Consider the following 26,404-nt stretch of genomic DNA (forward strand, 5'->3'; position numbering starts at 1 on the left):
TGGGAAGGGCCGTCCATGCCAGAGGATGGACTGTCGCGGAGTCCTTTCCTCCCTGGCCAAAGGATGCTAAGCTGGCTCTTGTGCAATCGCGGAGGCAGCGTGTTTGCGTGGGGGAGAAGGATGAGCTGCCGGAGGGCAATATAAGGCACGCAGCCAGGAGCACGAGAACGACCCAGGGGTGGAGGAGCATAGAGTGGCCTGGCAATGGTAAGTGGGATGAGAACAAGGGGAGATCTTGATGCTGGTGGGATCTATTAGGACTGCTGCAACGAGCATGGAGTGGAGCCGGGAATAAACCCTCCTTGTCCAGAGGTCTGGTGGTTGCAGCCACTCGGGGCAGGGTGGAGGGGGTTGTTGCCAGACCAGATGTGTTGCTGGAGCAGAGTGGGGCTTTTGGCATTGGCTCTGTCCCACTCTCTGCAGGGCAGAGGGGTGTCAGAGCATCGCTCCAGCTGCCAGCCATGGCTGATACACATTCACATCTCTGATTAAGGAGACTCCAGCGTACAGGGCTCATCCAGCACTGTGCCATTAATTTCCCTAAAGAAATCCATTAACTGTACTAACAGGGGAGATCAACTTAATCTGTGTCTTTGTGGCATTAATTTTAGTTGTGTTCAGGGCTTTGGGGGTTTTTTTTTAATCCTGTTGTCTCCTTGTTATGGATATGGGTTACTGGAAAAGCAAGGATCCTTTTGCAAATCCTAACTCTTCAAAAGAGCTGTAGTGGGAAGAGAGAAACTCCTTTCCTCTTCAGGGAGCCTGGACTGGTGCCTCAGCTGTGTGATTTTACTCAAAGTGCCTGTTCTTACTGAACTGGCTTTGTCACTGTCAGCACATTCCTGCAGGTCCACGGTCTGGTGCATCCCACCCTCTCTTACCCTCTCTTTCTGGAATAGCTACCCAAATTCAGGACAGCATTTGACCCTTGCATTAGCCTGGCAGGGAGGTGTTGGCCCTTTGGGATGGGAAATGACTTTGTGTCATTGAACCTAGAGTTTTTGGAGGAAATACAGTACAGAAATTATTGCGCCTATGCGTGAGGATTGGCTCTTTCTGAATGACTGCAAACATCTCCACCGAGCATTCTAAAAAACCTGAGTGACCCAGAGCCTGCCTGTTTCTACAGGAAAGGACCATGAGATGTTTGCTGCTGGTCTCTGCCCTCTGCCTGGCTGGCTGCGAAGGCAACAAGAGTGAGTCACAGATGGGTAATACAGAAAGGAGAAGTCAAACCCTCACCTGATCCATGTCCAGGTTCCTCATTCAGGACACTGCTGAAGGCTCCTAAGAGGGGCACAACAGAACAGGGCTCGGGGTGGGGGGGTGGGGGCAGGAACTGGGGTGCAAAATAGGCAGAAACCTTGAGCTCTCCATCCCAGCCGTGTATGGTATATAACCTGTGGAGAAGGGCAGAGGTGCTGTGACGTGCTGCTCTCCTTGCTAGCTGGTGGCAGGCTCCATAGCCCTGATCCAGATTACGGCCATGCTGAGGAGGTCTCCCAGGCTCTCAGTCACATCCTCCCAGGCGAGCCAAGGTGGCAGGTTCTTCCTCAGATGGGCTTGCTCTGGCTCTAAGCAAAGATCTCAGCCCGTGTGAGCTGGGCAGGGCTTCACACCGTGGAGCGAGTTCACTCGTATCTCACATTGGGGAGATATTCTTGCTGTGTTTCAGCTCTCTCGCCTTTCCTTTGCAGCAGGTGAGCTGGCAAGCCCGCATGGCCTGAGGCAAGGGGTTGCCCTCCGTCTTAAGAGGAGCCCAGACGCCTGCCTGCCAAACCCGTGCCGGCATCAGGGGGACTGCCAGGTGATGGAGGACAGACCAGTTTGCAGCTGCAAACCAGGCTTCACAGGGGCATTATGTCAAGGTAGGGATGGGGATGCTGGTGAGCCCTCCCCAGTCTGTCCAAGGGGCACCAGAGGGAAGGGTGATGGGCACAGTGCACTGGTGTTACCACTGCTCTTCACTGCAGGCTCCAGGAGCACGTCCCAGCTCCTGGTTCGGGTGCATTCTCCACCATCACTGCCACTATGTCCTGACTACATGTTGGTACAAGACCTAGTCACAGGCTGTTTCCTTCCTCCTCAAAAGTCTTAATTCCTGTAAGAAAGAAGCCTTGGCTGTCAAGAAGCCATGCCGCGGTGCAGCCATACCAGGGCAGCAGAGAACAGGTGCCTCACAGTCTCGGCACAATCACATGCACTCCAGCACGGCTGCAGTGAAGGCTCCTTACAGACACTCCAAAAACTGTGTCTTCTTCACCTGGAAGTGGGGATCACTGTCCCTGCCTGGTGCCCGTGGCAGACTGCAGTGATTCTGTAGACAGCTCTTGAAGGGGGCCATACCCATGACATCTGCCTTTGATGTCTTGAGCTTAAGGACTGTGTCTGTTCAGGGTAGCGGCAGCCATGGACTTGTGCAGGTCTTAGGCAACCAGTACAAAATGACAGACCCACGTTAACTTCCACAGGTTCCCAAAGGTCTTTTGCCCAGTGTCTCTGGAGAGCCCTACCAGCAGCCTCCAACAAGGCTGGGCTGAGGGTCTGTTGAGCTTGGTGGGACTGTGCCATCCCATAGCTGACCTAGGGCTCCTTCAGGCCTCTTCCTTATTGCTATTGCAGATCGCTTTTTCCCCCAGATGTGGTACTGAAGTTGGCCTGCAAGGAAGAGCACATGAAGATGATGGTGAGGAAGGAGGTGTTTGAACACTTGAAAATTCCTCAGGAGCTTGTCCACTTGAAGAACCGGGCATGCAAGGTCTCAGAAAGGGAAGAAGAGGGCGAGCTTTTTTTTGCAGCCATTCTCACGGGTGAAAACCACACTGCCTGCGGATCAGTAATTCAGGTGAGGATCCAGCAGGGCCTCTCTGCTCTCAGCTCTGAAGCCATGAGAGGAGCAGACATGCTGAGTGGGGACAGCAAGGGGAAGCCCCAAAGGCTTTTCCTTTTATATCTAGGTGTTGTAAAGTTCTCATTCCCCTTGGAAGGCTTCCCTGGAAGCTGTCAGAAAGCTCTTCTGCCTCCACCAAACCCCTGCTGGCAGCACATCTTGTCTTATTCAGCAGAGCATGGAAATCTCACTGTGCTGATACTGGCTGATAACAGCCCTCAGCTTTCTGGCAGCATCCTCTGAGCTCTGCAGCCCTGGCTGTAGACCCTTGGTCCCTCACTCAGTTCATTGGTCTGGGAGGGTGCAGAGGAACCAGTGCTCCAGCTCTGCATCGCACAAAAGGGCTCTCACCTGTGGTCACTATGCTGACTCCTGCCTACTCCTGTGATGGTTGCCAGTAGCCCCTGGACACAGGACTTGAGCAGCACCCCAGCAGACATCCAGGAGGCCTGGAGCAGCTACAGCTGAGTTGCACCATCTGAAGTGGAGCTTGGAGCTCTGTGTATGGACTTAGACATGGTCTGGAGACTTGGTTTCTGTGTCATTCCAGCAAAACAACTCCCACGTGTCGTATTCCAACGTCATTGAGTCAGAGCGGGAAGCGCGTGGGGGTATGATCTCCCGGAGTTTCCAGCTGGAGGTGCATTTCTCCTGCATCTATGCCTATGAGCAGGTGGTGAAACTGCCCTTCGCTCTCACTGCTGTTGACAAGTGAGTGGTCCCTCTTCATCTTGCTGCCGACATGGTATCTATGAGCTTGCAGAAAAATAGATGCCTTCAATGAGATGATCTGCAAAGGCCCTGGGGAGCCACTAGAGAGCTCTGAGAGCAATGCCACATCAGAGTGTCTCCCTTTCTCTTCCCAACATAGCCCAAAGACAAGGTTTGGGCCCAGGATAGAGCCAGTGGGGCACGCACAATCTATCTTTCTCCTATCCTCACTGCTTGAAACCAGCTAGCCAGAAAATAAAGGGTGGGAACAGGAAGATGTCCCCACCAGCCCCCTGTGGAGGTGCAGGTTAGGACTCCCTGGGTTGCCTTTCTTGTAGACCTCACTGGCCAAGAGGTCTGTGGGAACACCTGGAGCTCCTTGCCTGCATCCACATATGGCGCGGGACAACTGGGGGGCAGCTCGGGGCCTGGCTTTCACGAGGTTCCACCCAGGAGCAGAGGCGCATCCAGAGTCATTGCACCTGCGCCAGTGGCCTGACTCGTGCTTCATCCTTCCTGCCTTCTTGTTCTGCTTGTGAGCTCTCCTCCTCTCCTCTCAGGCTGGTGCAGTTCATGGTCAGAGAAGGACACTTCAACGTCAGCATGACACTGTACAAGACTCCCTCCTACCTCCAGCCCTATCACCTGCCGACCACGGGCATCCCCATCATGAACACGCTCTATGTCCTTCTGAAGATAGAAGGAGAAGGACAGCACCACCTCAGATACTACCTGCTGAGTGTTGAGGACTGCTGGGCCACGCCAGGTGCTGATCCCTACCAGGATGTGCGGCACAAGCTCATTGAGAAGGGGTGAGTGGAGTGCCCCTAGCACGTCTGGTCTGCTTGCACCATGAGCACAATTGTGTCTCTTTGCTGGGTGCTAAGGACAGGTTGCTGTGAGGGAGCAATGAGCCATGACACCATCATAGGTGGAACCTGTGGTGGACATCATCACTGAATAGGTGGAACAGCCCCATAGGTGAGCCCCCCAACTGCTCTGAACTGAGCTCGCTCTCCTGAGCCGGCTCTGCTGCCAATAGTTCTGCCTTCCCTCTAGCATCGCTCCTGGCCAGCTGGGGAGGAAAAGGGCAAGGAAGGGAGAGGGGACACCTTGCTGGGATGTGCATAGAGGTATCTGCTGAAAAGCTTGCATTAGAGCTGGCTGCAGCCAAGCTAAAGCCAGTAACGTGGATATTTGGGAAGTAGGAGCCACAGTCAGGCTCACTCCAGCCCTGCAGAGCAGCTGGGGTCCCACAGAGCAAGACATGAGCCAGGCCCTGTGCTGGTGGCACCTCCTCCCTGAGCTAGGCACAACGCACGGTGCCAAGGACAGGCACCCCCACCAGCACCGAGACAGAAGCAGTCCCGTTCAGCAAAGCTTGGGGCCTGCACCCAGTCCCTGCGTGCTTTGGTGTCCCAGGCTGGCATGCTCCCCCTCGTTTACCACCTTCTGACTCAGCCATCATGTCCCAGGTGTCCCCACGATGAAACAGTGACATACCTGAATGCTATTGGAGAGAGCACCGCCGCCAAGTTCAGCTTCCAGATGTTTCAGTTTGTTGGTTACCCCGAGGTGTTCCTGCACTGCCGTGTCCGACTGTGTATCACTGACAGCCCGGAGCCTTGTGCCAAGGTGAGCTCTCCTGGCAGTCTGCACCATGCCCTGCCCGGGCAGGGGAGCCTCTCTTCCCTTGGCCTGCTGTTTGGAGAAGGGGCTCTGCTCTGGTTTCCGGTGCCTCAACACAATAAACACCTCCCAGCAGCAGGAGCTCACTCCAGCAACCCGAACTAAAGGTACGAGGGCTTGAATTCACCAGAGAGCTCCTTTACCTCTTCCCTCTGTCTGTTGGGTCTTTGTAGGAGGAGAGGTTTATGCTAGGACTTGGGGAGGAGCAGGCTCGGGTCCTTCAGGAATCAGCTCCTCTCATGCTCAGGGGTCTGGACTGCTCCCAGGCTGCAGCCCCAACTGTGCCTCTGATGGGGGGAAACCACCAGGACAGCTCTTGGCCCCCGGAGTGGGTTTCTCCCCTGCTCTCTGGTCCCATCACCCGTCCCTTGGCTTTGTTGACAGCAATGCCCCAGGCACTGGAGGAGTAAGCGGGCGTTGACAGATGACTACAGTAAGATTGTCTCCTACGGCCCCATCCACCTGCTGGCTGCTCCTTCCTTGGGAGTAGAGACGCACCATTCCAGGGCTGACCAACAGGACCTGGGGGGTACGTATGTCCCTCCAGGGAGGGCAGGAGCCGCTCACAGACCCTTGCCACTGTCTAGGCAATGCCGCGTTATTAAAAAGGGCTGCTAAAATCACTGCCCCGCGCAGAAGCGTGGAGTCTTTCAGGTGTCCTGGCCATGCACAGCGTGCTCCAGAAGCCAGCCCAGCACAGAGAGGTTAGCTCTCCGTGAGTGGCTCCGGACCAGGCACAGGTCGGGCCAGGCAGGGGGGCTGAGTGGGAAGGGACCGGGAGCCAGAAGGCTGTCGGTGCAGCACCCCAGGCGAGGAAGGCTGGGTTTTCACGCTGGACCTCCACATCAACCCAGCATGGCAGGCTCGTTCTGAGCACCGAGGTCAATCCAGGAGATCCAAGCAGCAATCTGGGACCAAGGCTGGGGGCAAGCCCACCTACAGCATAGCTCAGACCAGGCGTAAATGCCAAGCTAAATGGAGCCCCTGGGCAGCGGGTGTGGGTGGAGGCCCCAGGTGAGGCCAGTTGGGGTGACTGAGTCCTGTTAGTGCCCTTAGGGACCTGAAGCACCCTCAGCTCCAGTGGGTCTTACCCCTCACAGGAGATGACCTCCCCTGAATCTGCTGCCAACCAGGGCTCAGCGCTGGCTCAGGGCACCCAGATGTGTAACCAACCTTTCTCCCCTTCAGCAGGACCCAACCTGTGGCTCCCCGGGGCCCTCATTCTGCTGTGTGCGCTTGGTGTGCTCACCGCGGCTGCTGCAGCCGTCAGCGCGAGGCGGCAAACGGCGTAGAGAATGGCTGCTTCCAAATAAACATGACGGTGGCAGAGAAGTTCTTGCCTGTTTCTTGACAGGGTTTTGTTGGGGAAGGAGGTGACGGTTGGATGCCAACGGTGCTTGAAGGATGAATCACAGAGCGCATTCCTAGGACCTTCTCATCCCCCTCTCTGGCCCAGGCTTTCTAGACTCGAAACATGTACCCAGGGATGGGAGGTTCCTTCCTCCTGCTGTCCTGCTCCCCAGAGGGTCACCCAGGCGCCTGCGAAGATGGAGGTACCCATGCTAAATACTTGCCCACCACAGCTGGACTTGGCGTGGTTGTGTGTGACAGATGCAGCGTGAGCAGAGAAAGGGCTGCTCTGTGGGTGTATACACCTATCCATGCAGAGCTCTCCCTTCCTTCAAAACAGGTTTCTCCTTCTGTTCATGGCAAATTGCCAGCAAGATTTTTGCCTATAAATACATCCCTAATGTAAAGCAAACAACAAACAATATTGTAAGCGTCGAAGACTAAGTCCGCTGTGCTCGGACAGCTGGCAGAGATTTAATACTAAAATACAGATAAGGAGAAGAAAAAGAGGGTGTTTTGCAGGAGGGACGTCCAGCAGATCACTGCCCAAAGAGCTCGGCTCTGGTCCATTTGGAGAGGACATATTGTAAAGAAGCTCATGGAGTTTCTCTCTCTCTTTTTTTTTTTTTTTTTTTTTGCTAATTCCTGGACCAGAATCTCCCGAGTCAATCCTCCCACCTCCAACGGCAGGTCCATCTGGGCTGGGCTGGTCCGGCACCAAGGGCCATCTCTAGCAAAGAGGGGGCTGGCTCCATCCTGGCTGAAGGCAGGTGGGTCATGGGCTTCCCTTCTCATCCCAGTGAGGTCCCCTCAGGAATGAGATCAGGGGCACTTTGAGACCATGGGGGAGCCACAGCCTGGAGGTACTTAGGCAGAAGGGATGCCTCCAGAGCTCCTTGCCCAAGGTAGGCCACAGGGAACTAAAGCCAAACCAAAGAGCCTGGCTAAGGTGGATCATGCCTGCTGAAGGGTAAATCAAGCCCTTGTCCTCCACGGAAAAGCTGCATCCATCGGGATTGAAGCTTGCTCTCAGCGGGTGCACACACAGGCAGGGAGGGAGGTCCACCAGCAGCTAGTCCTGGGAGACTGTTGCGGTTTTGTCATGTCTGATGATGTGGGAGAGGGAACCAGTGGTCTCCTTTGTCTTTGGGTAGTAGAGGACAACCAGCCAGATGAATATGAAGATTCCTGCAGGAAAAGGAAGGCAGACATTCAGCAGCAGCAGCAGCTGGAGATGGTGGGAGGCATCCTGCTGGGATACTGCCAGCACTTCCCTGCTGCTTCCAGGGGGTTCCCCCAACTCACTCCTGCTCCTGCAGGAGGGTCTCCCTGTGCTTCAGATGAGCCATTTGGCTGGGACATGCCCTGGGTGGAAAATGTTCCTGTTCCTCTGCTGAGGAATGCTTTCCTTGGGGGAAAACCAACCCCAGTGGAGTGGATGTGGTTGGGAACCACAAGCAACTCCACGCTAGTGGCTGGGACCTGCTGCTTGACATGCCCTGCCAAAGGGAAGGGCGTGACAGTGCTGGGTAGGTGCCTTGGGACCCCTGGTCAACCCACTGTCAGGCTGGCTCCTGCCTCATCCATCTTCCCCATCCCCCTGGAGAGCCCATCTCAGAGCCAGCCCTGACCTTGGAGAGAGTTGAGGATGGTGAAGATGTAGAGCACAGGCGCAGAGGAGGTGCCATAGGTGAGGAACATCAGGGCCCAGGTGGCTCCCAGCAGGCAGAAGAGCCCTGCTGCCACCAGGGCCACCTTCCAGGCCTTACGGTCCCCCTGCACAGCCCCGGTGGCCTGCAGGCAGCAGCTCTTCTGGGTCACCACCCCGAAGACAGCCATGTTGAAGAGGAAGATGAGACCAAAGTAGCCACAGTTGGTGATGTAGTGCACGAGGAGATGTTTGGAAGTGATCCAGCACCTGAAAAGAGACAACCATGGTGCCTCTAGCGGCTCTCCTAGCCCTGGCAGCACCCATGGGACCCTCCCCAGGTGGATGTGTTTGGGGATGCAGTGACACTCTCGTGCTGGTGGGGTTTTCCAAGGCCAGGATGAAGCAGGGGGGACAGTGGTGAGGATCTGCTGCCCTCGTGTTGCTTAGTTGGGAAGGAGTCTGGGGAAGCTCCAGGTGGACTTTGGATGTCCTTCCATGACCGGGAGTCCTGTGGGCATGACCAGGGAGGCTTGGCATGGGAGGTGGTGGTGGTGGGTGGTGGTTACCACGCCTGTAGAAAGCTGCTGTGTTGTAATCGTAATTAGGGAAGCAGAAGTGTGGCGTAAATACGAGGAGGATGGGCGCAATCCCCTGCCGCTGCGCTCCCACAGGACCAGGGTTACCGCTCCCCATGCCAAAGGGCCACCTGAGCCCTATGGGCGGTGGTGCACGCACAGGCGAGCTATGACCTGGTGGTCCACGGTCTGGATGCGGTATTCTCCGTAGCTGCCGATGGCTCCTGCCACCACCACGATGAGAGCAGGGAAGCCTGGAAGAACAAGGGACACATGTGGAGGAGGCCAGAAAGGCAAGCAGCGGGTGAGGTGGTCAGATTAGGGTCTCTGCATGGCCCTGGATGTGCCGACCTCAGGGAAGATTGGGCTTAGGGACCTGCTGAGGTTGCGCAAGTGCCGGGGGCAGAACACTTGCTGGGACATGATGTGGAGAGGGAAGGACAGTGCGGCAAGGCTCAAGGTGTCCCCTAACTTCTCTGCAGGATTATCTGCTCCAGTGCCTGTAGAAGGCTGGTAATGGGTGAACAAAGACCCCCGAGGACATCAAGTGCTTGATGAGCAGGAGGCTGGTCCCCAGCAGGTTGGAGGGTGCCTGCGGATGCTGCTCGGAATTTGGTGCACCGAGCCCATGTAAAACCCTTCCCAGCCCTGACCATGGCATTTGGAAGAGCTGCGGGCAGGACAGGGGCTTGCGCGCTCTCTGCCCATCACTGCACCATCCTGTTCCCCCTCTGGCCATAACCCACTGCCCCCCTCCTTTCCCTGCCCTGGCTCTTGCCCAGGCTGGTGGTGCTCACCCCAGCCGACCAGGCACAGCTTCGCCAGGTAGTGGTGGATGTAGGTGCCGAGGACCTTGACGAAGAGGAGATAGAAGTGAAAGCCCTCCAGTGCTGTCCAGGTGAAGCAGCAGAGCAGGCAGTAGTGGGTGAGCCCCCCCAGGACCTTGCAGGTCCATGGCTGGGTCCCATTGGAGAGCCCGCTGTTGAGCAGGAAGGCCAGGTTGAGGAAGATTAGGCTGCCCCCGAGGTTCACATGCAGCCCCAGGTTGATGCGGAGGGTCTCCTCAAGCCTGAACCTGCACCTGAGCATCCCCAGAGAGAGCAGACAAGGCGGGGGTCACAGCTGAGCAGGACCCCATGCCATACTGCAGCAGGTTCATGCAGAGGCACCAGAATTGCCCCACATCTCTCCCAGCCTGATGAGTCCTCAGGGAGCTGCTGGCACATCCTACCTTAACAAGATGCAGAAGGCGATGGTGAAGATGGAGAAAGCCATGGCTACCCCACAGCCAGCAGTGGCCACAGCCATCAAGGCTTGTGCCGTGGACCTGTCCAGAACTGGATTCTGCCAAACATGTGCATGTTGGGTTAGACAGACCCTGGTCCAACATAAAAATCCCAGCTGCAGCTACCAGAGCCACAGGGCTGAAACAAGGAGCCCACGCAAGCCCTTCGTTCGTCCCCCCAGAAGGTCTTCATGGGGGAGTGGGATGGTGGTGGCTCAGAAGAGATGCTCCCTGGGGTGGTGAGAGGGATGAGTGAAGGTTATGGTGGACCACCATGAGCACCCTTCTGCTGCTCCAGAGCCTGCATTAGGCTGAGGGCTGCTTCTACCTTGTACCTGCTCTGCTGAGCTGCTGCTGCCCTCCTAAGCTGGGGCTGGGCTTTATTTTGGGACCTGGGCTTGCCTGGGAGCAGCTATAACTGTCCCTGTGCAGCTACTGGTGACACCTGAGGGGCCACCAAGGTGGGGCAGGCAGTGCAGCTGGGGTAGAAGCAGGAGCTGGGGGGAGTGGGATTGTCACCAGGAGGAGAGTGAAGAAGGTGAGATGGTCGCAGGAGCAGACTGTCCCCTTGTCCCCAGGCTGCGTGACACATCCGCTGATGCTCCAGCCTCCTGCCTGCCCTGCGACACAGACAGGGCAATGGCCATGAACACCGGGCAAAGCACCTGCACCCGGCCCCGCGCCCAGCCCCACCAAGGACCGTACCTTTGCTGAGATCCCAGAAGACACATTGCCGCGTGACACCCTGCAAGGGGGGAGAGCAGCATCAATTGACGCCACGGTGAGGGGCACCGGAGGAGAGGTGGAGGGAGGGCACAGCTAGCTTACGGGGGGCAGCTGCCCATGGGCGAAGGTGAGCTGCACAGGGTCCCGCAGCCCAGAGATGCTCGTCTCTCCCACTGTGATGCCCACCACAGTGTTGTCCAGAACCCGCCCCGTCTGGTTGACCTCCTGCGTGGGAGCAGCTCTGCCTGAGCTGAGACGGCAGGCAGCGAGTGCTGGTGGCTGGAGGGGTGCCGGCCATGCCAGCTCCTACCTTGAACATGTGAAGCTGCTGGATGTTGAGGACCGTCACCACCACGCGCACTGTCCGGCTGCTCAGGGACTGGAACATCTCTCTGGGGAGCTGGATTTTGCCTGCCTTCCCCTTCTCTGTCATATTTGGCATCCTAGGGCCCTGTGGTGGAGGACAGCTGGGGCCGGGGGCGTTGCTTGCTGGCAGTGTCACCTCCCTGCTCAGGACCCACCAACCTTGCTCAGGGCACAAATTCAACCCTCCCGGATGGGTTTTGCTCAGCAACATCAGCAGAAGCCCCAAAGGCAGAAGGGGAGAACCTCACCCCCAGCACCCAGCGGTGAAGGGGCAGAGCTGGGAGCAGCTCCCAGAAGAGCTCCAACTCCCCATCACCCCATGGGACGTGGTCCCCTGGGACATCCAGAGAGTGGGAGAACCTGGGGATGGGCAGGAGGCGCAAGGTCCCACACATTCCTCCTCCACTTCCTCCCCCTCCCGCCTGCTGCTAGGACTGCTCCTCAGGGATGGCTTTTCCCTCCCAAGCACCATTTCACGTGACTCCTTGCCAAGGGATGCTAAAGTTGATGTGGGTCCATGGCACAACGGTGGAGCAGGGTGGAGGGAGAGCATGCCATGGCACGCTAAGCCCCGAGGGCAGGGTTTGAGGGCTGCTTGGAAAGCGTGGGACCTTCTGAGCAAAGGAGAGGGGTGCACCTCACCTCTGTGGGGGAAAAGGTGATGAGGACATCACGGGTGACAGCCCTGCTGACGTTCAGGAGCAGCACCTTCAGCCCGGCCAGCCTGTTGCGCAGAGCTGGCCCTGCCAACTCCAGCATCCTGTGGGGTGGGAGGGCTGTGGGACTGGGATACACGGGGGGCTGAGCCCCCAGACCCCACCGTGGCCATCCCCGCCCACTACCTGAACCAGCACCCCCGCAGGCAGGCACAAGAGGGGCTCCTGGAGTGCCCCAGCTCCAGGCAGCGCCGGGGCAAGTCGGGGATGAGGGTCCCATCGCCTCGCTCTTCCAACTCCACCGTCGTGTTGCAACACTGGCAGTTCCTGTCACGCCGCCCCAGGGCTGGGGAGGAGGGGAGCGGAGTGACCACTGGGCCCCATGGCACCGAGCGGGCACCGGGGGTGAGGGCAGGGATGGGGGGATCACTCACCGGCACAGATCTCTTGCTCCCTGGCAGCATCTGGAAGAAGAGCACATAGGGAAATGCGGGGGGGGGGAACCCCAAAATCTAGGGTCAGTCCTCCTCCTGCCCATGGGGGAAGTGGGAGGTGGGAGAATCTGGCAGCTGCAGGGTGGAAAGGAGCAGCCCTAGGGTTACACAGGCTTCAGAAGGGAGCTGGGCAGACGTCGGGGCTGGTGGAGGCAAAGCCACCGTGCCTGCGTTGACACATCACTGCATCCAGCCCCACAGGGTGGCTCACAGAAGTGACCCTGGGCTGCTGGTCCGGGGTTTTAAAATAGCCCCCAGCAGCGAAACCCCCTGCTCTGCTCACCTCTGCTAGCTCCCCGCACATCCCAGAGAGGACCCTCCCTGCTGGCCTGGCCACGTTCCAGGGTGAAAACCTGCCATGGTCTTTGGGTCAACGCTTTCCCATGGAAAAACCTACCCCCTGAGCCCACGCACCCCACACACACACGCATCTGCGGTGCCCGTGTCCCCCTCGCCCGCCACTTACCAGGCAGCACCAGCAGCAGCAGAATGGTGCCCAGGAGCAGGTTCATGGTGCTTTGTGGGGTCTCCTGGTCACCCCCAGCCCTCCCACAACACTCTGCTCCCCTTGTCCCGGCAGCTCTGCTCCTCCCCAGGCTCCCCCAGGGCTTGCAGCTCCTCCTGAGGCAACAGCCGTGTCCTCATTTCCCTTCTGCAAACCCTCATGCCTTCCTGTGGCTTGGCAAGTAACCTCCTGCCCCAGCTCGCAGCAACAGCGATAACCGTCAGAGCCACATCGTTTCCCCCTTGGCTGCTTCCCCCAGCTGACTTGGGGCTTTTTTCCTTACCCTTCTCCCCGCCCAGTCCTGCCAAATCCTTGGCCAATGTCCCCCAACAGCCCAGTGCCATGTCAGGGCATCCCTCTCCCAAACGGGGTACACTGCCAGGCATTGCCGCGAGCAAAAACATTCCCTTCCCAGGAATGTCCCCATGCCCCAGCCGGGAGCATCATCTGGAAGGGGAACTGGCGAGATGGAGACGCGATTCCCATCCTGCGAAGCTTCTCTCTTCGGATTCCTGTCCTCTCTCTTTGCTGGGTAGTGATGGTTCCCTAGAAACTACGGCAGCTTCCTGAGCCGCAGCATCCCCCTCCATCACCCCGACCCCTATGGCACCGGGGTGCCGGTGGTCTGCTGGGAGCGCCGTTACCGGTCCCAGCTCAGCAGGACCCTACAGGGTGAAACACGGGGTCCTGCCCCGAGGATGGGCCAACCCCAGGCAAGGGACAGATCCCATTGGAAAGCCCACCAACGGGCCCAGCAGAGAGATGCCAGCGAGCCGCACTCCGAGTGGGAACAACTTTAATAGGCACAAGTCTGGTGTGCAGGTGCGCTCATTAAACTTCTACACCATTCAAAAATAGACATCCAACAAAATAACAAAAATAGATTATTTCAGCTGCTAGATGATGCTGCAGGGGCAGAATTATTGTGTCTTCACTGGGGACTTCTCTCTTCACTTCTCAGTGACCACCAGCAAGGGCTGAAGATGGGGCCTCTCCCACACTGGCCTCAAGGCATAGGAGGGGACATCCAGAGGCACTGGGGACCCTGTCCCTGCCCCTTCCACTTTCTGCAGCCCCCGCTGTACAGGTGAGCATTGCTGCCCTCCTGCCCCAAGGACGCCAAGCCGAGGGATGTGCCACTGCCTGGAGAGGTGCGGTGGGTAGGAAAATTGGGGAGGGGGCCGGCAGAGGCAAGGGGGGCAGGCCCCACTGTGGGTCCCTGGGCTCCTAGCAGCCCTACGAGGTGGATGCAGTAGCAAAGCGGACGGCATCGGTCCTTCCCATGGCTGTCCTCCATGCGGGGAGCCCCGGCACGGCGTGGCACAGCCATTGCAGGGCTCAGGCAAAGTGGCTCTGGCTGCTGTTGGGCTGCAGCTTGACGCTGTCAGAGCTGCTCTGCGAGTCAGGGGACTTCCTCGCCTGCAGCACCATGGTCCAGTACCAGAGGAAGATGAGGAAACCTGGGAGAGGGGAGAAGAAGGGTGGGTGAACCTCCTCGAGGAACCAACAGCAGCCAAGAGCGAGCCAGCCAGCCTGCCAGGGATGGCTCCTTTCGTACCCATCACCACCCCACCAATACCCCATGAAAGCCCCAGTGCTCTTTGGAGGAACCCAGCACCCCAGGCTCACCTTGGAGGGAGTTGATGATGGTGAAGATGTAAAGCGAGACGAGGCGAAAGACTCCGGAGGTGAAGGAGAAGAAGACCAGTGCCCAGGGGATGCCCAGCAGGATGCTCAACCCAAAGAGGGCGAGGACGTGCTTGAGCTTGTGGCCCTTCTTGTTCTGCCGGAGGATCTCCCGGACCATGGCCCCCAGCATGACTGAGTTAAAGAGGAACACCAGGCTGAAGAAACCCAGGTTCACGACGTTATGTATCAGGGGGCTCGTAATCCAGCATCTGGAGGGAGGAGAAAGGGCAAAGGGTTATGCTGTGTCATCCCACAGCAACATGAGCTGGAGGGGCTGGAGGAAGCAGGACGGTGCGGTGCAAACCCAGCACCCAGCTTAGTTAAACAGGGAGGGGGGATCCCCCACCACCACCCCGCACGAAGCCCCAGAAAAGCCACAGGTGGGCTAAGGAAAGCCTGTAGGACATGGCGAAGGTTTAGCCAGTTGACTTTATCTAAGATCAGGGACCAAGCAAGACATTTCCCATGACTTACATGGTTGCGTTGGTGGATTTGCCACCAACGGATTCGTAGATAGGAATGGAGAAGGGGCCATAGTTCGTCCAGCTAGCCAGGAAGATCAGCGTCACACAGAAGAAAGGGAGTCCTGGGTGGCAAGAACAGAGTGAAGCAGCCACCCTAGTCCCAGGCCTTCAGTCCTTCCGGAAGGATTTGTTGCCCCGTTCTCCCCATATAGAGCACAAACCAATGTCCTCCCGCCCAAGGGGGAACCGAGGACGGAGCATGCAAAAAGGACACCTGGGGTAAGCCATGGGAGAGAGCTGTGATGCTCCAACCCCAGCCAGGGGTCTCTCAGGGTCGTGGAATGTTATGCCACGACAGATCATGAGATCTTCCTACCACGGCCTCCTGCCCAAAGCACAGCAGAGATGCATGGGTGCTTGGTGCATCAAGCCCATCTCTCTGGGCTGTCCTGGATGTTTCCTTCAGAAAGAGAGCATCCCATTACTATTTAAAGACCCCAGGCAGTGGCTCTCACGTGCCTCCCTTGCTGGGTGACCTACCCTTGCTCTAGCACCAGCTTTTGCTCTCAGCCACTGAGTCTCCTTCTCCACCGAGCCTCTTGACAGAGACACGCCTCTGCTCTCAGACATCTGCTCCCCCCCAGCTATGTCTCCATCCCCATCCAGGCACCACACATGCTGCCCCTCCATCCTGTTCCCCTGCTTTCAGGGCGTCTCTGCCTCCCCCATGCTCACCCCAGCCCACCAGGCAGAGCTTGAGGAGGAAGTGGTCATGGTAGGCATTGAAGACTTCAATCACAAGCCGGTAGAGGTTGTAGCCCTCGATGCCCATCCAGGTGAGGCAGCTCAGGAGGGAGAAGTGCAGGAACAGACCGCCGGCTCTGCAGACTGCCTCGCTGCTGCTGGAAGCCAAGTGCTCGGAGATGAGGAAGGTGACATCCAGGAGGAAGATGGCACCCAGCAGGTTCATGTGGATGTGCATGCTTGTAATCTGGTCTCGCTGCTTGCTCCTGGAAAAGCGAGGGGGAGGAGACCTCACCACTGTGCCTGGCCAGCATCCTTGGTGTCCCACAGCTCCGCATGGGGCAACTCGCCCACGCCAGAAGAGCCAGGAGACCCTCTGGTGGCGTCAGGGGCTGAGACCCTAACCCCACAGGTGGGACCACCCGTTACACATGCAAATTCAGGTCCCTGCAGCTGACCCTGCATTTCAGGTCTAGGCCATTGTGGGGTAGGGAGCGACCTCATTTCAGCTCTGAATCATCCACGTAGGGTCAGCAACATGACTCAGGAGAAGACACTTATGCTCTCCACCAAGCCATTGAGAAGATCTTTGCAGGCTTCTGCTTGCCAGATCCGTAACTACAACAACCTGATTTTCTGAAATCATTGAGAACAGACGGTGTTTTTGAACGCCCTGTGGGAGACCTGCCCAAGGGGGTGGTTTCCGGAGAGGAGAATTCCTTTTTCTTCAAGAACGGCTCCTTCATCATGCTCCTCACCAGGCCACAAACTGCATTTGGAGAGCTTGTGCCCACCCAGGTGTAGCGGCAATGGACAGGATGCAAACAGGGAGCATGGGATGACCTGTAAGACCATACCTGAAGTAGAGGAAGAAGATGGTGCAAATGGATGCCAAAGCTGAGATCAGGCAGCCGATGTACGTTATGATACTCAGGTAATCCCTGTGTATGTAGGTGATCTCTGGGGAGGATACCTGAGGAGGAGGAACAAGACATGGTGAGGAAGAACAGCTGGTGGGAATGGTGTAGGGAGCTGCAGAAAAGCACTACCCACCATCAGCACAGCAAAGTAGGTGAGGTGGTTGCACCTGCAGTCCGTCTGGCTGCCTCCCGTCACCGTGGTACAACCGTAGCTGTCCCAGCTCCCAGAGCTGGCTGCACAAGAGAAAGGGAGAGCGGCCAGTGAGCCACAAGAACATCTGCTTCGGGTTTGCGGATCTTCAGGGCAAGGTATCCACGGCGGAGGGAAAGGGCGGAAAGCGGGGGTCCCAGCTTGTCCCAGGCCAAGCACATACACTCCAATAGCACCCTCAGCATGAGGACCCATCCCCAGGGAGGCAGAAAGCTCTTAGGTTATCTTATGGAGGACAAAATCTGATGTCAACCCTGTGGGAAAGGTTTATGGAGCTGGAGCGAGGAAGGGAGGTGCAGAGCAGCTTTTACCCCTACCAGCAGGTCTGCGGTACCCTGCTAAAGGAGCAAAGGCAGCACCTGGCTTCACACCCAAGTGCAGGAGCACTCACCGGTGGTGTCCTCCCGCCAGAAGACGCACAGCGGGGTCATGTTCCTCTGCAATGAGAAAACCACAGGCCCTGATCAGGATGCAGCTGTGGGTTTGTTGCCCAGCCAGCGCATTTGATAGGGGAGAACATGGGGCAGGAGGTGAGATGGTCCCTGGAGACAAACCATCTCGTATCATGGGAGCGGGCTCCAGGCAGAGACTGTTCTCTTGGCAGCTCACAGAGCAGATACTTCCTCCCAGGTCCCCTTTTTCAAACAAGGGGTTCAGCTTTGAGCAGGCACCTGACAGGGACAGGCCTGAGCCAAAGGACTGTGTAACTCATAGTGTCCCCCAGCCCTGGACACTGGGCTGGAGGCAACACATCTGCAAAGCAGCATCTCCTGGGCAGGAGCAGGCAGCGCCACCACCAGTGCACATGGCGAAGCCATGATCGTGATACAGTCCCAGAAGACACGGCAGACCCTGTACAGGCAGGCCAAGGGCATGGACCTGCTGGATGGTGACCACTCTCCAAGCTGGTAGAGCCTGAGCCCTCCTTACCCCTCCATTCCTGGTGGGACCAGGTTCGATGTGGCTGTTTCCCCACCTACCGGCAGCGGGTCGTGGAATAAAGTGAGGACCACTGGGTCAGAGAGATTGGCCACCACCGTGTCCACCAGGGAGATGCCGACCACCTTGTCACCCAGGACGTGGCTGCTGTTTTCATCCTGTGGGAGAAGAGGAGGCGATGGCAGCATGGGAAGGGACTGCTGCTAGGCACAAAGCAGGTGAGAGTCCCCAAGAAGGAGGTCCCATGCCTCTTTCCCTGTCAAGCTTCTAGCTCGTCTTTGAAGCATCTTCTCCAAGCGAGCACCAGCACCTTGCTCTAGGTGGAATCCCTGCTGGCCTGTACCACTGTATCCCCTGGCATGGCAAGGCCACCCCACCATGCCATGTGCATTGGCATTACCTGGAACATGGTCTGGCTGTTGATGTCCATGAGGAGCACCCTGTGCTCTACCCAGTCCTCCCTCTCCTTCGCCATCATGAACAGGCTGCTTGGCAGGTCCACTGCGAAGCCATGGACCTCTCCGCCCTCCTGCAAGGAGAGACTCATCAGGAGAGAGGTTGGGAGAGGATGCTGGTGGACCAAGACCAGGAGGGAAGGCTGCCCAGGACCCACCTCTCTTTGGGAAGCAAAGGCCAGATGCTGAGCCTGAGTGGGCTGGACCCTCAGTACAGTCGCATGCACGGTGGCCTTCCCAAAGGTCTGGTTCTGCCCTTCGAGCCCCACCTTGGCCAACATCTTCTCCAGCTCCCCGAGTTTGCTGTCAGGGAAGGGGCACAGTGAGCAGGATGCAGCAGGCACTGCACCAGCAGGAACGGCACAAGATGGGAACTCACCGCCGAAGCATCTGCTGCTCTGTGGCTCCCACCGCTGGCGCCGGGGGCTGAGCGATGAGGCTCTCCAAGGCGGTGAGCTGCTCTTCCACATCTTCCTCACAGATGGGCATACCCTCTGGAGAGGCTGATGAACACATGAAAGGACATGCCGTGAGATGCACAGGCAGAGCCAGCTTCCCCGTGCCCCGAACCAACCCGGCACAGCCCCGGTGGGAGCAGAAAGCAGAGGGCTTCAAAGTAACCTCAAGCCCAGGAAGCTGATTGAGACCCCCAACCCAGAGGGCTTCTGCCGCCTGGAGCGCAGCTCCCCCCCAAGGCCATCATGACTAGGCTGGCTGAGGCTAGCTAGGTGCCTACCAGTGCAGGCAGGACCCTTGGAGACCTCAAGGCCCACAATTTCAAGGGGTGAAACACATGAAAAACTCCATCGTTATCTTTAGGGAGCCTGGGTACCAGGCCTGCCTCTAGGCTGCTTCAAGCAAACCTATGTCCCCTTCCATGACCCTTCAGCTGTGTCTTCACGTCATCACACTATACCATATACTGGGACACCACCAATGCTCTGCTGATGGCTAGAACAAGCTGGGGATGAAACGAACCCTTCATTTCGTTAAAGTAATTGCCTCTACAAGGGAAGAAGTATTCAGATGCACTGTCAAGGGACGTGTTCTTCCCGCCCTTTGAGATGTAGGACACGTTGAAGATGGAGGTGCTGGTTCTTTCAGTCTTCTGACTCTCCTCCCCCCGGGTGATGCTGCTGGATGGGTCCCCACCCAGGATGAAGCTCTGCTTCCCGTATGCCAGCTTCAGGGTCCTGTTGGCCTTGAACCAATAGACGCAGAAGCGGTACCTGCCCAAAGCAGGGGGCAAGCTGTACTTGTAGTAAGAGTTTCTCCTGTTTGGCAAAAAGGGCCTTTTTATTATCAGCGCCTGGGCTGTGTTCTCGATGGAGATGGTGGCAGGGCCGTGCTCGTAGATGACGGAGCTGTTCTGGGTCTGGTTTCGGTCACCGCAGAAGCGGAAGTCCTCTTCCCGGTGGCTGCTGGCTCCCACCCCTGCGGTGCACAAACACACAGAGACGCTGGTTCAACCGGAGGGGCGGCCACCCCTGGCGAACACTGCACCCCCGTGGCAGCCATCGTGTGTGGCACGTCAGGCTTTCTGCCCCAGCCATCCCAACCCAGTCCCGGATGGGCTGCGTGATGCCAGCTGCCTCCCCGATGTCCCCGTGGCCATGCTGGGAGGCTCTGCTGGGGAGCTGAGGCTCCTGGGGCAGCAGGACTTCCCATCTCTTGGTGTCACCCTCTCCTAGGTGCCACCACCAGTGTCAGCAGAGACCGACAGAGGAGCTCTCCACCTCCAGAAGGGATGGATGGAGATCATCTCCTTACTCTGGAAAAGACCTACTCTGCCCCAGGGACCCCACCAGAGGCACGTCAGCCCATGAGATGTTTCACATCTGTGGAAGCCATGGCCCCAGCCAATTTTTTGGGGCTACCGATTATGTCCAGCGGCTCAAACCTGGTTCACCAGCCCAGGGCAGGACATAGCTGGGAACTGCCTACCTTGGAGGGGGGAGAGAAGGAGCAGAAGGAGGACCTTCATCCCAGGCAGCTCTCTGCTTTGGCTGAGCCTCCGAGAAGAAAGCAGAGCCTGGAAGGGTACAAAGAAAAGGGGCCACCTGAATATTTAAATATCACCCATCCCATGGGGTCAGGGGATGGAGAGGAAAGGCTGTGCCGGTGGGACAAGGGCTGGTGTCACGGCCAGCTCCCTGGTGCCTCTGCCACCAGGAGGAGCCACGAGCAGCGGGCACCCACCTGGCTGCGGGCTGGAGGGACGAGAGAGGCCGGCAGTTGGGTCCCCGGGCTCTCAGCAAGGGAGGGCACCCCACCGCCCCAGCACAGGCACCAACTGCCAACCACTGAGCACGGAAGGGGTCCCCTCTTCCGCTCCCTGCATCACCTCTCGGTTCTGGCCGTGGGTTCTTATCGTCAGCAATGAGAACAGAAGGAAACGGTGGTTTCCTCATTCGCAAGCCCCGAAATTATTTTCTTGGGTGCTTTCAGGTCCTGCAGATCAGCCAAGGAGCCAGGCATGTTGCAAACCACTCCATCATTTCAGCTCAGCAATAATAGGCTCTCCCTGGCTCTCCCTGCCGATGCTGACACAGCAACCACGGCTGCCAAACCCCTTCTGCCCCTCGCAACCAGCCGGGCAACACCCTCCGCACCCCCTTTCCCCATCCCTTCATCCTGAACTCTGCTCCACGACCCTTTTCTTTGTCTTTCTATGCAGCTGGGGCTCCTGTGACCTGCACCCGGGCCAGCGCTGAGCACCCCAGGGATGCTGCCGCACCCGCACGCTCCGCCCGGCCGCAGCCTTCCTTCCCATCATGCTTTCTGCCTTCCCCATGCTGCGAACTGCCCCGCCAGCGCCGCTGCGGTGCACCCAGCTTCGCCTCCTCCTCACCCTGCTGTCACCCCAGCGACCGGCGGAGGCCGGTGGGACCCATCCTGACAGGGTCTGGCAACCAGCGGAAGCCCCCTCAAGGGTGGGACAGCATCGGTGGGGGCTGCCGGACCGGGCGGCAGAGCCGAACGCTTGTCAATGCCCAAAGCCAAGCCAGCACCCAGTTTGCCACCACTGCATCCCACTCCCGTGCTGCTCCCAAAGCATCCTTCTGGAAACGCACCCAGGGGCCGAACGGTGTTTCGTTCACTGTGAGAGGGTGCCAGGGCACCCACCGGCATCGCCTGCAGAGGCTGGTAAGCTCTCCCGGGCACCCAAAGTTTGTCAGATGGGAAGGCTGGGGGAAAACCGCTCGCTTGAAAACTCAGCGTCGCTGTTAGGAAGTTTCTCCCACCAGCACGGATTTCTCCCGGAGGTTTCTCCGGCCAGCGCGGATCCAGCTCACATCCTGTGCTGGTGCATCACCGCAGGCACAGCCCACTCACCGTCCCTTCCTGTCTGCTTCTTGCAGCAGTTATCACCGGAAGACGGGAGCTTCGGGTTGTTAATTAACCTGCTGCCATGGGTATAATTGAGTGTGTGGCTAACGAGGTTCCCCGGTGTGGGCTGAGAAGGTATGGCACAGGCAGGTCTTGGCAGCAGTAGCTGGATGTGGACGGGGTTGGAATCCCGGTGCCTTGCCACACGCTTGGGAATCATGCGCGTGCACCTGAAAAGCACGGATCCGGGGTGGCAAAATGCCCGTGGTGATGGGAAACACCTGGATTGCTTAAAAGCAATGGAGCAGCATACGAACGCCAACCGTGGCATGATGGCACAGAGCCGGCATGCCGGTAAAGCTTCCCCTCCGGATGGGGAATGCTGAATTCCAACGAGGCTTCGGCCCGTCCCGCTGCACTGGTTCCGTTGGGATTTTATTGGGGTGGTCGGAGGACAGGATCAGCCCCTTTCAGACGTTACTCAACCAGGACCAGCAATGCCTGCAGGGCTGTGGGTGTGGGAGCTGGTATTTCCCCTCTGAGCCCTATATGGTCCCGGTCGCCCCGACGCCGATTGCTGTTTCCTGAGCTGAACAATAGCGAGAGAAAATCCCCCGAAAATGGTTTCACAGCGGGAAAACGCGGTTCCCATCTGTGCCAGAGCTAAGCAGCACTGGGGAGGGAGCAAGATGCACCGAGCCCACGCCGGGGCTGGATCCTGCCCCGTCGTTTTCCCATCCTCGGGTGGCAACAGAGACACACGGCATCACCGCCCCCGGGTACCCAGCGATGCTGCATGTCCCCACTGCCACAAGGGCACTTCCCCAGTGACATCCATCTTCAAAAGCCCCGCGCTATGGCGGTGACCAAGCAAAGACCCCCCCTTCGGCACTGACCCTACCTCCTCTCCATCATCCCCTGGCCAGGATGGTTTTACCCGCTGCCTCAGCCGGAGCCTGGGGGCTGAGCTCCTCCAAGAACAATAACGCATAAAAAAACCCTCCTAGTTTGGCCCCCAAATCAGGCAGATAATGTAAAAGGAGGTGGCAGGCACCTGCCGGGGCTACGCAGTCAGGAGCAGGCTCCCTCCCTGCCCGCACAGAGGGAAGGTCAGTCCCGAGCCTTGCGTTGTATCCTCCCATCACCCTTAAAAGAACACGCTGGTCTCAGAAAGAAAAGCCAAGGAATAATATTATGGGCTTTAAACCTGGAGGCAAATGAGAAAGAACAACCTAAAAAACCCAAACAAACACACACACACAAAAAAAAAAAAAGACTGGTGTTTACTATCACATTACTGCCCTGGGTGACTTGGCAGCAGGTATTTAAGGTTTTGGAGGTGGCACATGGCTTTTGGACGTGATATTCTTCCCAAGGAGAAGGGAAGATGGTCTGACGCCTCAAACAAACACCGGAGACGGGGAGATCCAGGGACTTTTATCCCTGTTTTCCTTCCAGGTCTGTTCAAAAAAATACGGTGACGCTCTGTTCCTCGAGATGCTAACGAGTGTGCAGCTTGTCACCTGCCAGCCTGTTACGCAGGCAAGAACTCAGGAACCAGGTGGAGAAACTGAGGCACCAGAGAGGCAAGCCAGGACGTGGCTCCCCAAGACGCAGAACAGCTTTGCGTGACCAGCCTCCACCGCAGGGGCCGCAGACCACGTGCACTGGGGACAGAGCTACCCGAGGAGGTGGGGACCCCAGCGGGGACCCCCCCCCGCCCCCGCAGAGGAGATGCCCCAGCATCGGTCACCCGGCTGCTTCACAAAGTGCCCTTGTCCTTGGCCAGTGGCCTGTGTGAGCAGGGGCCAGCCTGCCCGTTATTCACGCCATCGGCATGTGAGCCTTTCCCGTCACCGGTGGGCGGCAGGGGCTGACCCAAGCGCCACTGTTAATGCCCAAGGAGCTGAGCAGCAGCTGCGCCGCGCCGGCAGCCCCGCCGTGCCGAGCCTGTGCCACGGGATCGGCTTTTCCCAGGGCGTGGGGTTGCACACAAGACCCAGCACCCGTGAGCTGAGCTTTGCCAACGGGGACAAAACCAGACCTAGACAAAGATTCCCATGGGAGCGGCACAGATCCACCCTTCGCCAGCCGCTGGCAACCATCCCTTCCCGAGCAGGCGCGGGGAGAGCCCAGGGGAGGCTGGCACAGGCAGACCACCGGCGTCTGAGGCTCTTGAGACGGAGGTTTTGCTTAAAGCTGGGTCTTGATGTTCAAAATTAAAGAAAACTTCCATTTTCTAAAAACCACCACAGGCAGAAATATTGCAGCCAACTGAACCAGCGCTTCCTCCTCCTGTGCCTGGGCAACACGGCGCTCGGCTCGGCAGCATGCGAAGCCCGCGGCTTTGGCAGGGCTGCGAACGCTCCGCGAAGGAGCGGGTACGCCTGCGGCAAACTGAGGGGTGCCGAGAAATGGGAACAAAGCAGTGCGGGTCGTCCTCCCATGGCACCCCAACTCCACGTCACCAGCCTCGGCGCGGGGGTGGGGGGGTGGGGGGGGGTACAGGCAGACGTCCTTACGGTGCGCTCCCACTGCTCAGCCTTCTTCGGGAGCAACCCCTCGGCCTCCTCCTGCACATGTCAGTTTGTACCTTCCACCCACCCAAACCAGCCTCCTGGGTTTTAAATCCCCTCCAAAACACCCCGTCCCCTCCCAGGTCCCGTCCCACTCCGCATGAGCAAGGCCCCCATCGCCCGCCCGTGCCACGGGTGCTGGGGAACAGAGGTACGAGGCAGCGCAGAGCAGCCCAGGACCACCCCAAATGCGGCTCCCAGGCATTTGGCACGGGAAGCAGCCAACCTGGAGCCCAGCAAGGATGAACCCAGTCCCGGGGGGCTTTTCCCACCTACAGAAAAGCCAAGTGCAGCCAGGATGAAGCTGCAGCACCCGAGGAGCCAGGTAAGAGGCCACGGCCCGCCCCCCCTGGCCCCGGATCCCTGACAAACCCCGGCTGTTGGCAAGCTGATGGGAAAGGAGTTGGCGGATCAGAGTTCTGCCGAAAAACAGGCGCTGGCAGGCTGCTGCCCAGCTGGTACCACCGGGCGCTGGCACGCCAGAAGCCACCCAGCCTGTCTGCAAACCCTGCAGGGCCGTGTCCCTCCGACACCGCACGGGTGCCACCTCAAGGTGCAGGGCCGGCCAGCCCCGGGGTCCCCGTCCCGGCAGCGTGCAGTTGCTTGCAAACCTGTTGCTCTGCAAATAGCAGCCCCCCGGGGCCGTAGGATTAAGAGCTGGACTGCAACCAAGTATGCAGCATTTTTAGGCCTTGGCTTAATTCATATGGGAGCTGCAAACCCAGCAAGGGGCACGGCAAAACCCACCGTGGCTGCAGTCCTGGGCTTAAAGGATTTGCCCCCCACCCCCCCAAATCTCCAAAACACTCCTGGCTCCCCGCTGGCGGTGCAGCTTGGAGGGGGGTTACTGCAGCCCTCAGACCGTGAAATGAGCTTTGGCTGCCTTCCCTCCTCAACAGCTTATTTGGACTTGTCGCCAGGAGGTTATTCCAGGAGACTTCATTTCAATTCTCCAGCTGGCCTCACTGGGTTTTGCTGGTCCCTCTGGAGAGGCAGCTTGCGGGCATGGAGCACCCAGAGCATCCCACATCCCGCAGTGGCGTCCCAGGACCGGCAGCAGCAAGCTTGAGATGTTGCGGGAGGAATCCCCGCAACAGGCACTTTAGGGGGAGGGAGATCACGCTGTTGAGGCACACCGTCGGTCCTGCGGGGATGCTGGGAAGAGGAGGAGGAATGGGGCGTCCCGGTGGGTCCCCCGAGGTGGGAAGTGGCGGCCGCAGCAGGGCGCGGTGGCTTCGCAGGGCTTGGCTGTGCCATCGGCAGCAGCCGGCAGCAGCTGGGCCCGGGCGGCGCTGGGGGCTCTGTGGCCCCGCAGCCCAGGAATTCAGGCTGGCTCCCGGGCAGGGGTGAGGGATGGCGGGGGAGGCAAGGGCAAGCCCCGTGGAGCAGGGATGGCAGCTCCACCGGACAACTCACGCCATGGCCACGAGCAGGGACCCCCCAGCCCTTCCCGGACAGGGGCATCGCACCCACCACTAAGGCACGGTGAGGCAAGATGTCCCCGTATCTACCGGAGCGGGGGACATCCCAAATCACCCCACGGAGCACCCCTTAGCTCCAGCCAGCCAGCCAGCCCGCTCCCTCCCTGGCTGAACACCCCGGGGTGCTGCCCAGTAACACCAGTCCCAGCTACACAGATCCCCAGTGCCCTCCCAGTCCTGTTGGGCTGGCCCCCGGGGTGGGGGGGGGACGGGGGGAAGATCCCTTCCCGCACCGAGGACCCCGCAGCATCCCCTTCCAGCCTCCCTAGTAAGGCCGTGCCGGGCAGCGCCCCTCACCGCGGCCTTTGGGAGCCCGAAAAGCAAACCCCAAACACCACACACACACACACACACCCCGCTCCTTCTCCCTCGCCCGGCTCAGCCGCTCCCCGCCGCCCCCCATTACCTGTGACCGGATCGGGCCGAGCGCGCTGCCTCGGCTCCGCTCGCCACCGCTCGGCTCCGCTCGCCACCGCTCGGCTCGGCACCTTGCAACCCCCCCCCGCCCCAGCCCAGCGGGGCCGGTGGCGGTGCAGCGGGAGAAGCCGCCCCGCCCCGCCCCGCCCCGCCCCTCCCGTCCCGTCCCGTCGCGTCCCGTCCCCCCCGGGCAGGCGGTGACTCAGCGGGGCGGGACCGCCGCGGGTCGCACCGAACCGGCCCCTCGGAGCCCCTCCGGTATCGCTGCGGGGGGCGAGGA

At 58.9% G+C, this 26,404-nt stretch overlaps 3 protein-coding genes across 6 annotated transcripts; 1 reads left to right on the forward strand and 2 right to left on the reverse strand.

Annotated features, from left to right (window-relative positions):
• The first annotated feature begins 176 nt into the window (after positions 1 to 176).
• LOC128909008 (uromodulin-like) lies at positions 177 to 6,633 on the forward strand. Its single transcript, XM_054200094.1, has 9 exons — positions 177 to 207; positions 1,130 to 1,196; positions 1,701 to 1,868; positions 2,640 to 2,845; positions 3,441 to 3,601; positions 4,162 to 4,413; positions 5,077 to 5,236; positions 5,675 to 5,819; positions 6,482 to 6,633. The coding sequence occupies exons 1-9, from the start codon at positions 205 to 207 to the stop codon at positions 6,580 to 6,582; spliced, it is 1,263 nt and encodes a 420-aa protein (XP_054056069.1). The 5' UTR covers positions 177 to 204; the 3' UTR covers positions 6,583 to 6,633.
• Positions 6,634 to 7,099: 466 nt separating this feature from the next.
• Positions 7,100 to 12,979, reverse strand: ADGRG3 (adhesion G protein-coupled receptor G3). 2 transcript variants are annotated; one of them, XM_054201475.1, is made up of 13 exons: positions 12,860 to 12,979; positions 12,334 to 12,363; positions 12,086 to 12,245; positions 11,886 to 12,003; positions 11,188 to 11,328; positions 10,980 to 11,102; positions 10,857 to 10,896; positions 10,671 to 10,771; positions 10,098 to 10,210; positions 9,664 to 9,947; positions 9,027 to 9,120; positions 8,272 to 8,558; positions 7,100 to 7,828 (listed from the first exon to the last, which is right to left on the reverse strand). In XM_054201475.1, the coding sequence occupies exons 1-13, from the start codon at positions 12,903 to 12,905 to the stop codon at positions 7,713 to 7,715; spliced, it is 1,653 nt and encodes a 550-aa protein (XP_054057450.1). In that variant the 5' UTR covers positions 12,906 to 12,979; the 3' UTR covers positions 7,100 to 7,712. The 2 variants fall into 2 exon arrangements, with proteins under 2 accessions (XP_054057450.1, XP_054057451.1); XM_054201476.1 differs by lacking the exon at positions 10,980 to 11,102.
• A 704-nt stretch (positions 12,980 to 13,683) lies between these two features.
• On the reverse strand, positions 13,684 to 26,242 carry ADGRG1 (adhesion G protein-coupled receptor G1). Of its 3 annotated transcripts, XM_054201111.1 has the most exons (15): positions 26,114 to 26,211; positions 20,520 to 20,771; positions 20,265 to 20,352; positions 19,299 to 19,754; positions 18,700 to 18,823; positions 18,479 to 18,623; positions 18,266 to 18,394; positions 17,907 to 18,023; positions 17,318 to 17,363; positions 16,849 to 16,949; positions 16,653 to 16,768; positions 15,787 to 16,061; positions 15,062 to 15,173; positions 14,528 to 14,796; positions 13,684 to 14,358 (listed from the first exon to the last, which is right to left on the reverse strand). In XM_054201111.1, the coding sequence occupies exons 3-15, from the start codon at positions 20,302 to 20,304 to the stop codon at positions 14,237 to 14,239; spliced, it is 2,052 nt and encodes a 683-aa protein (XP_054057086.1). In that variant the 5' UTR covers positions 20,305 to 20,352; positions 20,520 to 20,771; positions 26,114 to 26,211; the 3' UTR covers positions 13,684 to 14,236. The 3 variants fall into 3 exon arrangements, with proteins under 3 accessions (XP_054057086.1, XP_054057087.1, XP_054057085.1); XM_054201112.1 differs by lacking the exon at positions 20,520 to 20,771 and having other exon boundaries at positions 19,323 to 19,754; positions 26,114 to 26,242; XM_054201110.1 differs by lacking the exon at positions 20,520 to 20,771 and having other exon boundaries at positions 26,114 to 26,242.
• Positions 26,243 to 26,404: the final 162 nt, after the last annotated feature.

This window comes from Rissa tridactyla, chromosome 4 (assembly GCF_028500815.1).
Source record: "Rissa tridactyla isolate bRisTri1 chromosome 4, bRisTri1.patW.cur.20221130, whole genome shotgun sequence".
Classification (NCBI taxonomy): domain Eukaryota; kingdom Metazoa; phylum Chordata; class Aves; order Charadriiformes; family Laridae; genus Rissa; species Rissa tridactyla.

Excerpts from the sequence above, each read along its gene's own strand:
- LOC128909008 (XM_054200094.1), top strand. Across the intron at positions 5,237-5,674 it reads GCCCGGAGCCTTGTGCCAAG|CAATGCCCCAGGCACTGGAG; the intron begins GTGAGCTCTCCT and ends CTTTGTTGACAG. Across the intron at positions 5,820-6,481 it reads TGACCAACAGGACCTGGGGG|GACCCAACCTGTGGCTCCCC; the intron begins GTACGTATGTCC and ends CCCCTTCAGCAG.
- ADGRG3 (XM_054201475.1), bottom strand. The coding sequence starts at position 12,905 with ATGAACCTGCTCCTGGGCACCATTCTGCTGCTGCTGGTGCTGCCTG. Across the intron at positions 11,103-11,187 it reads AGCAGCTTCACATGTTCAAG|GAGGTCAACCAGACGGGGCG; the intron begins GTAGGAGCTGGC and ends GCTCCCACGCAG. Across the intron at positions 9,948-10,097 it reads GCCTTCTGCATCTTGTTAAG|GTGCAGGTTCAGGCTTGAGG; the intron begins GTAGGATGTGCC and ends GGGGATGCTCAG.
- ADGRG1 (XM_054201110.1), bottom strand. The coding sequence starts at position 20,304 with ATGAAGGTCCTCCTTCTGCTCCTTCTCTCCCCCCTCCAAG. Across the intron at positions 19,755-20,264 it reads CCTTCTCTCCCCCCTCCAAG|GGGTGGGAGCCAGCAGCCAC; the intron begins GTAGGCAGTTCC and ends TGTGCACCGCAG. Across the intron at positions 18,395-18,478 it reads CCTTTGCTTCCCAAAGAGAG|GAGGGCGGAGAGGTCCATGG; the intron begins GTGGGTCCTGGG and ends CTCTCCTTGCAG.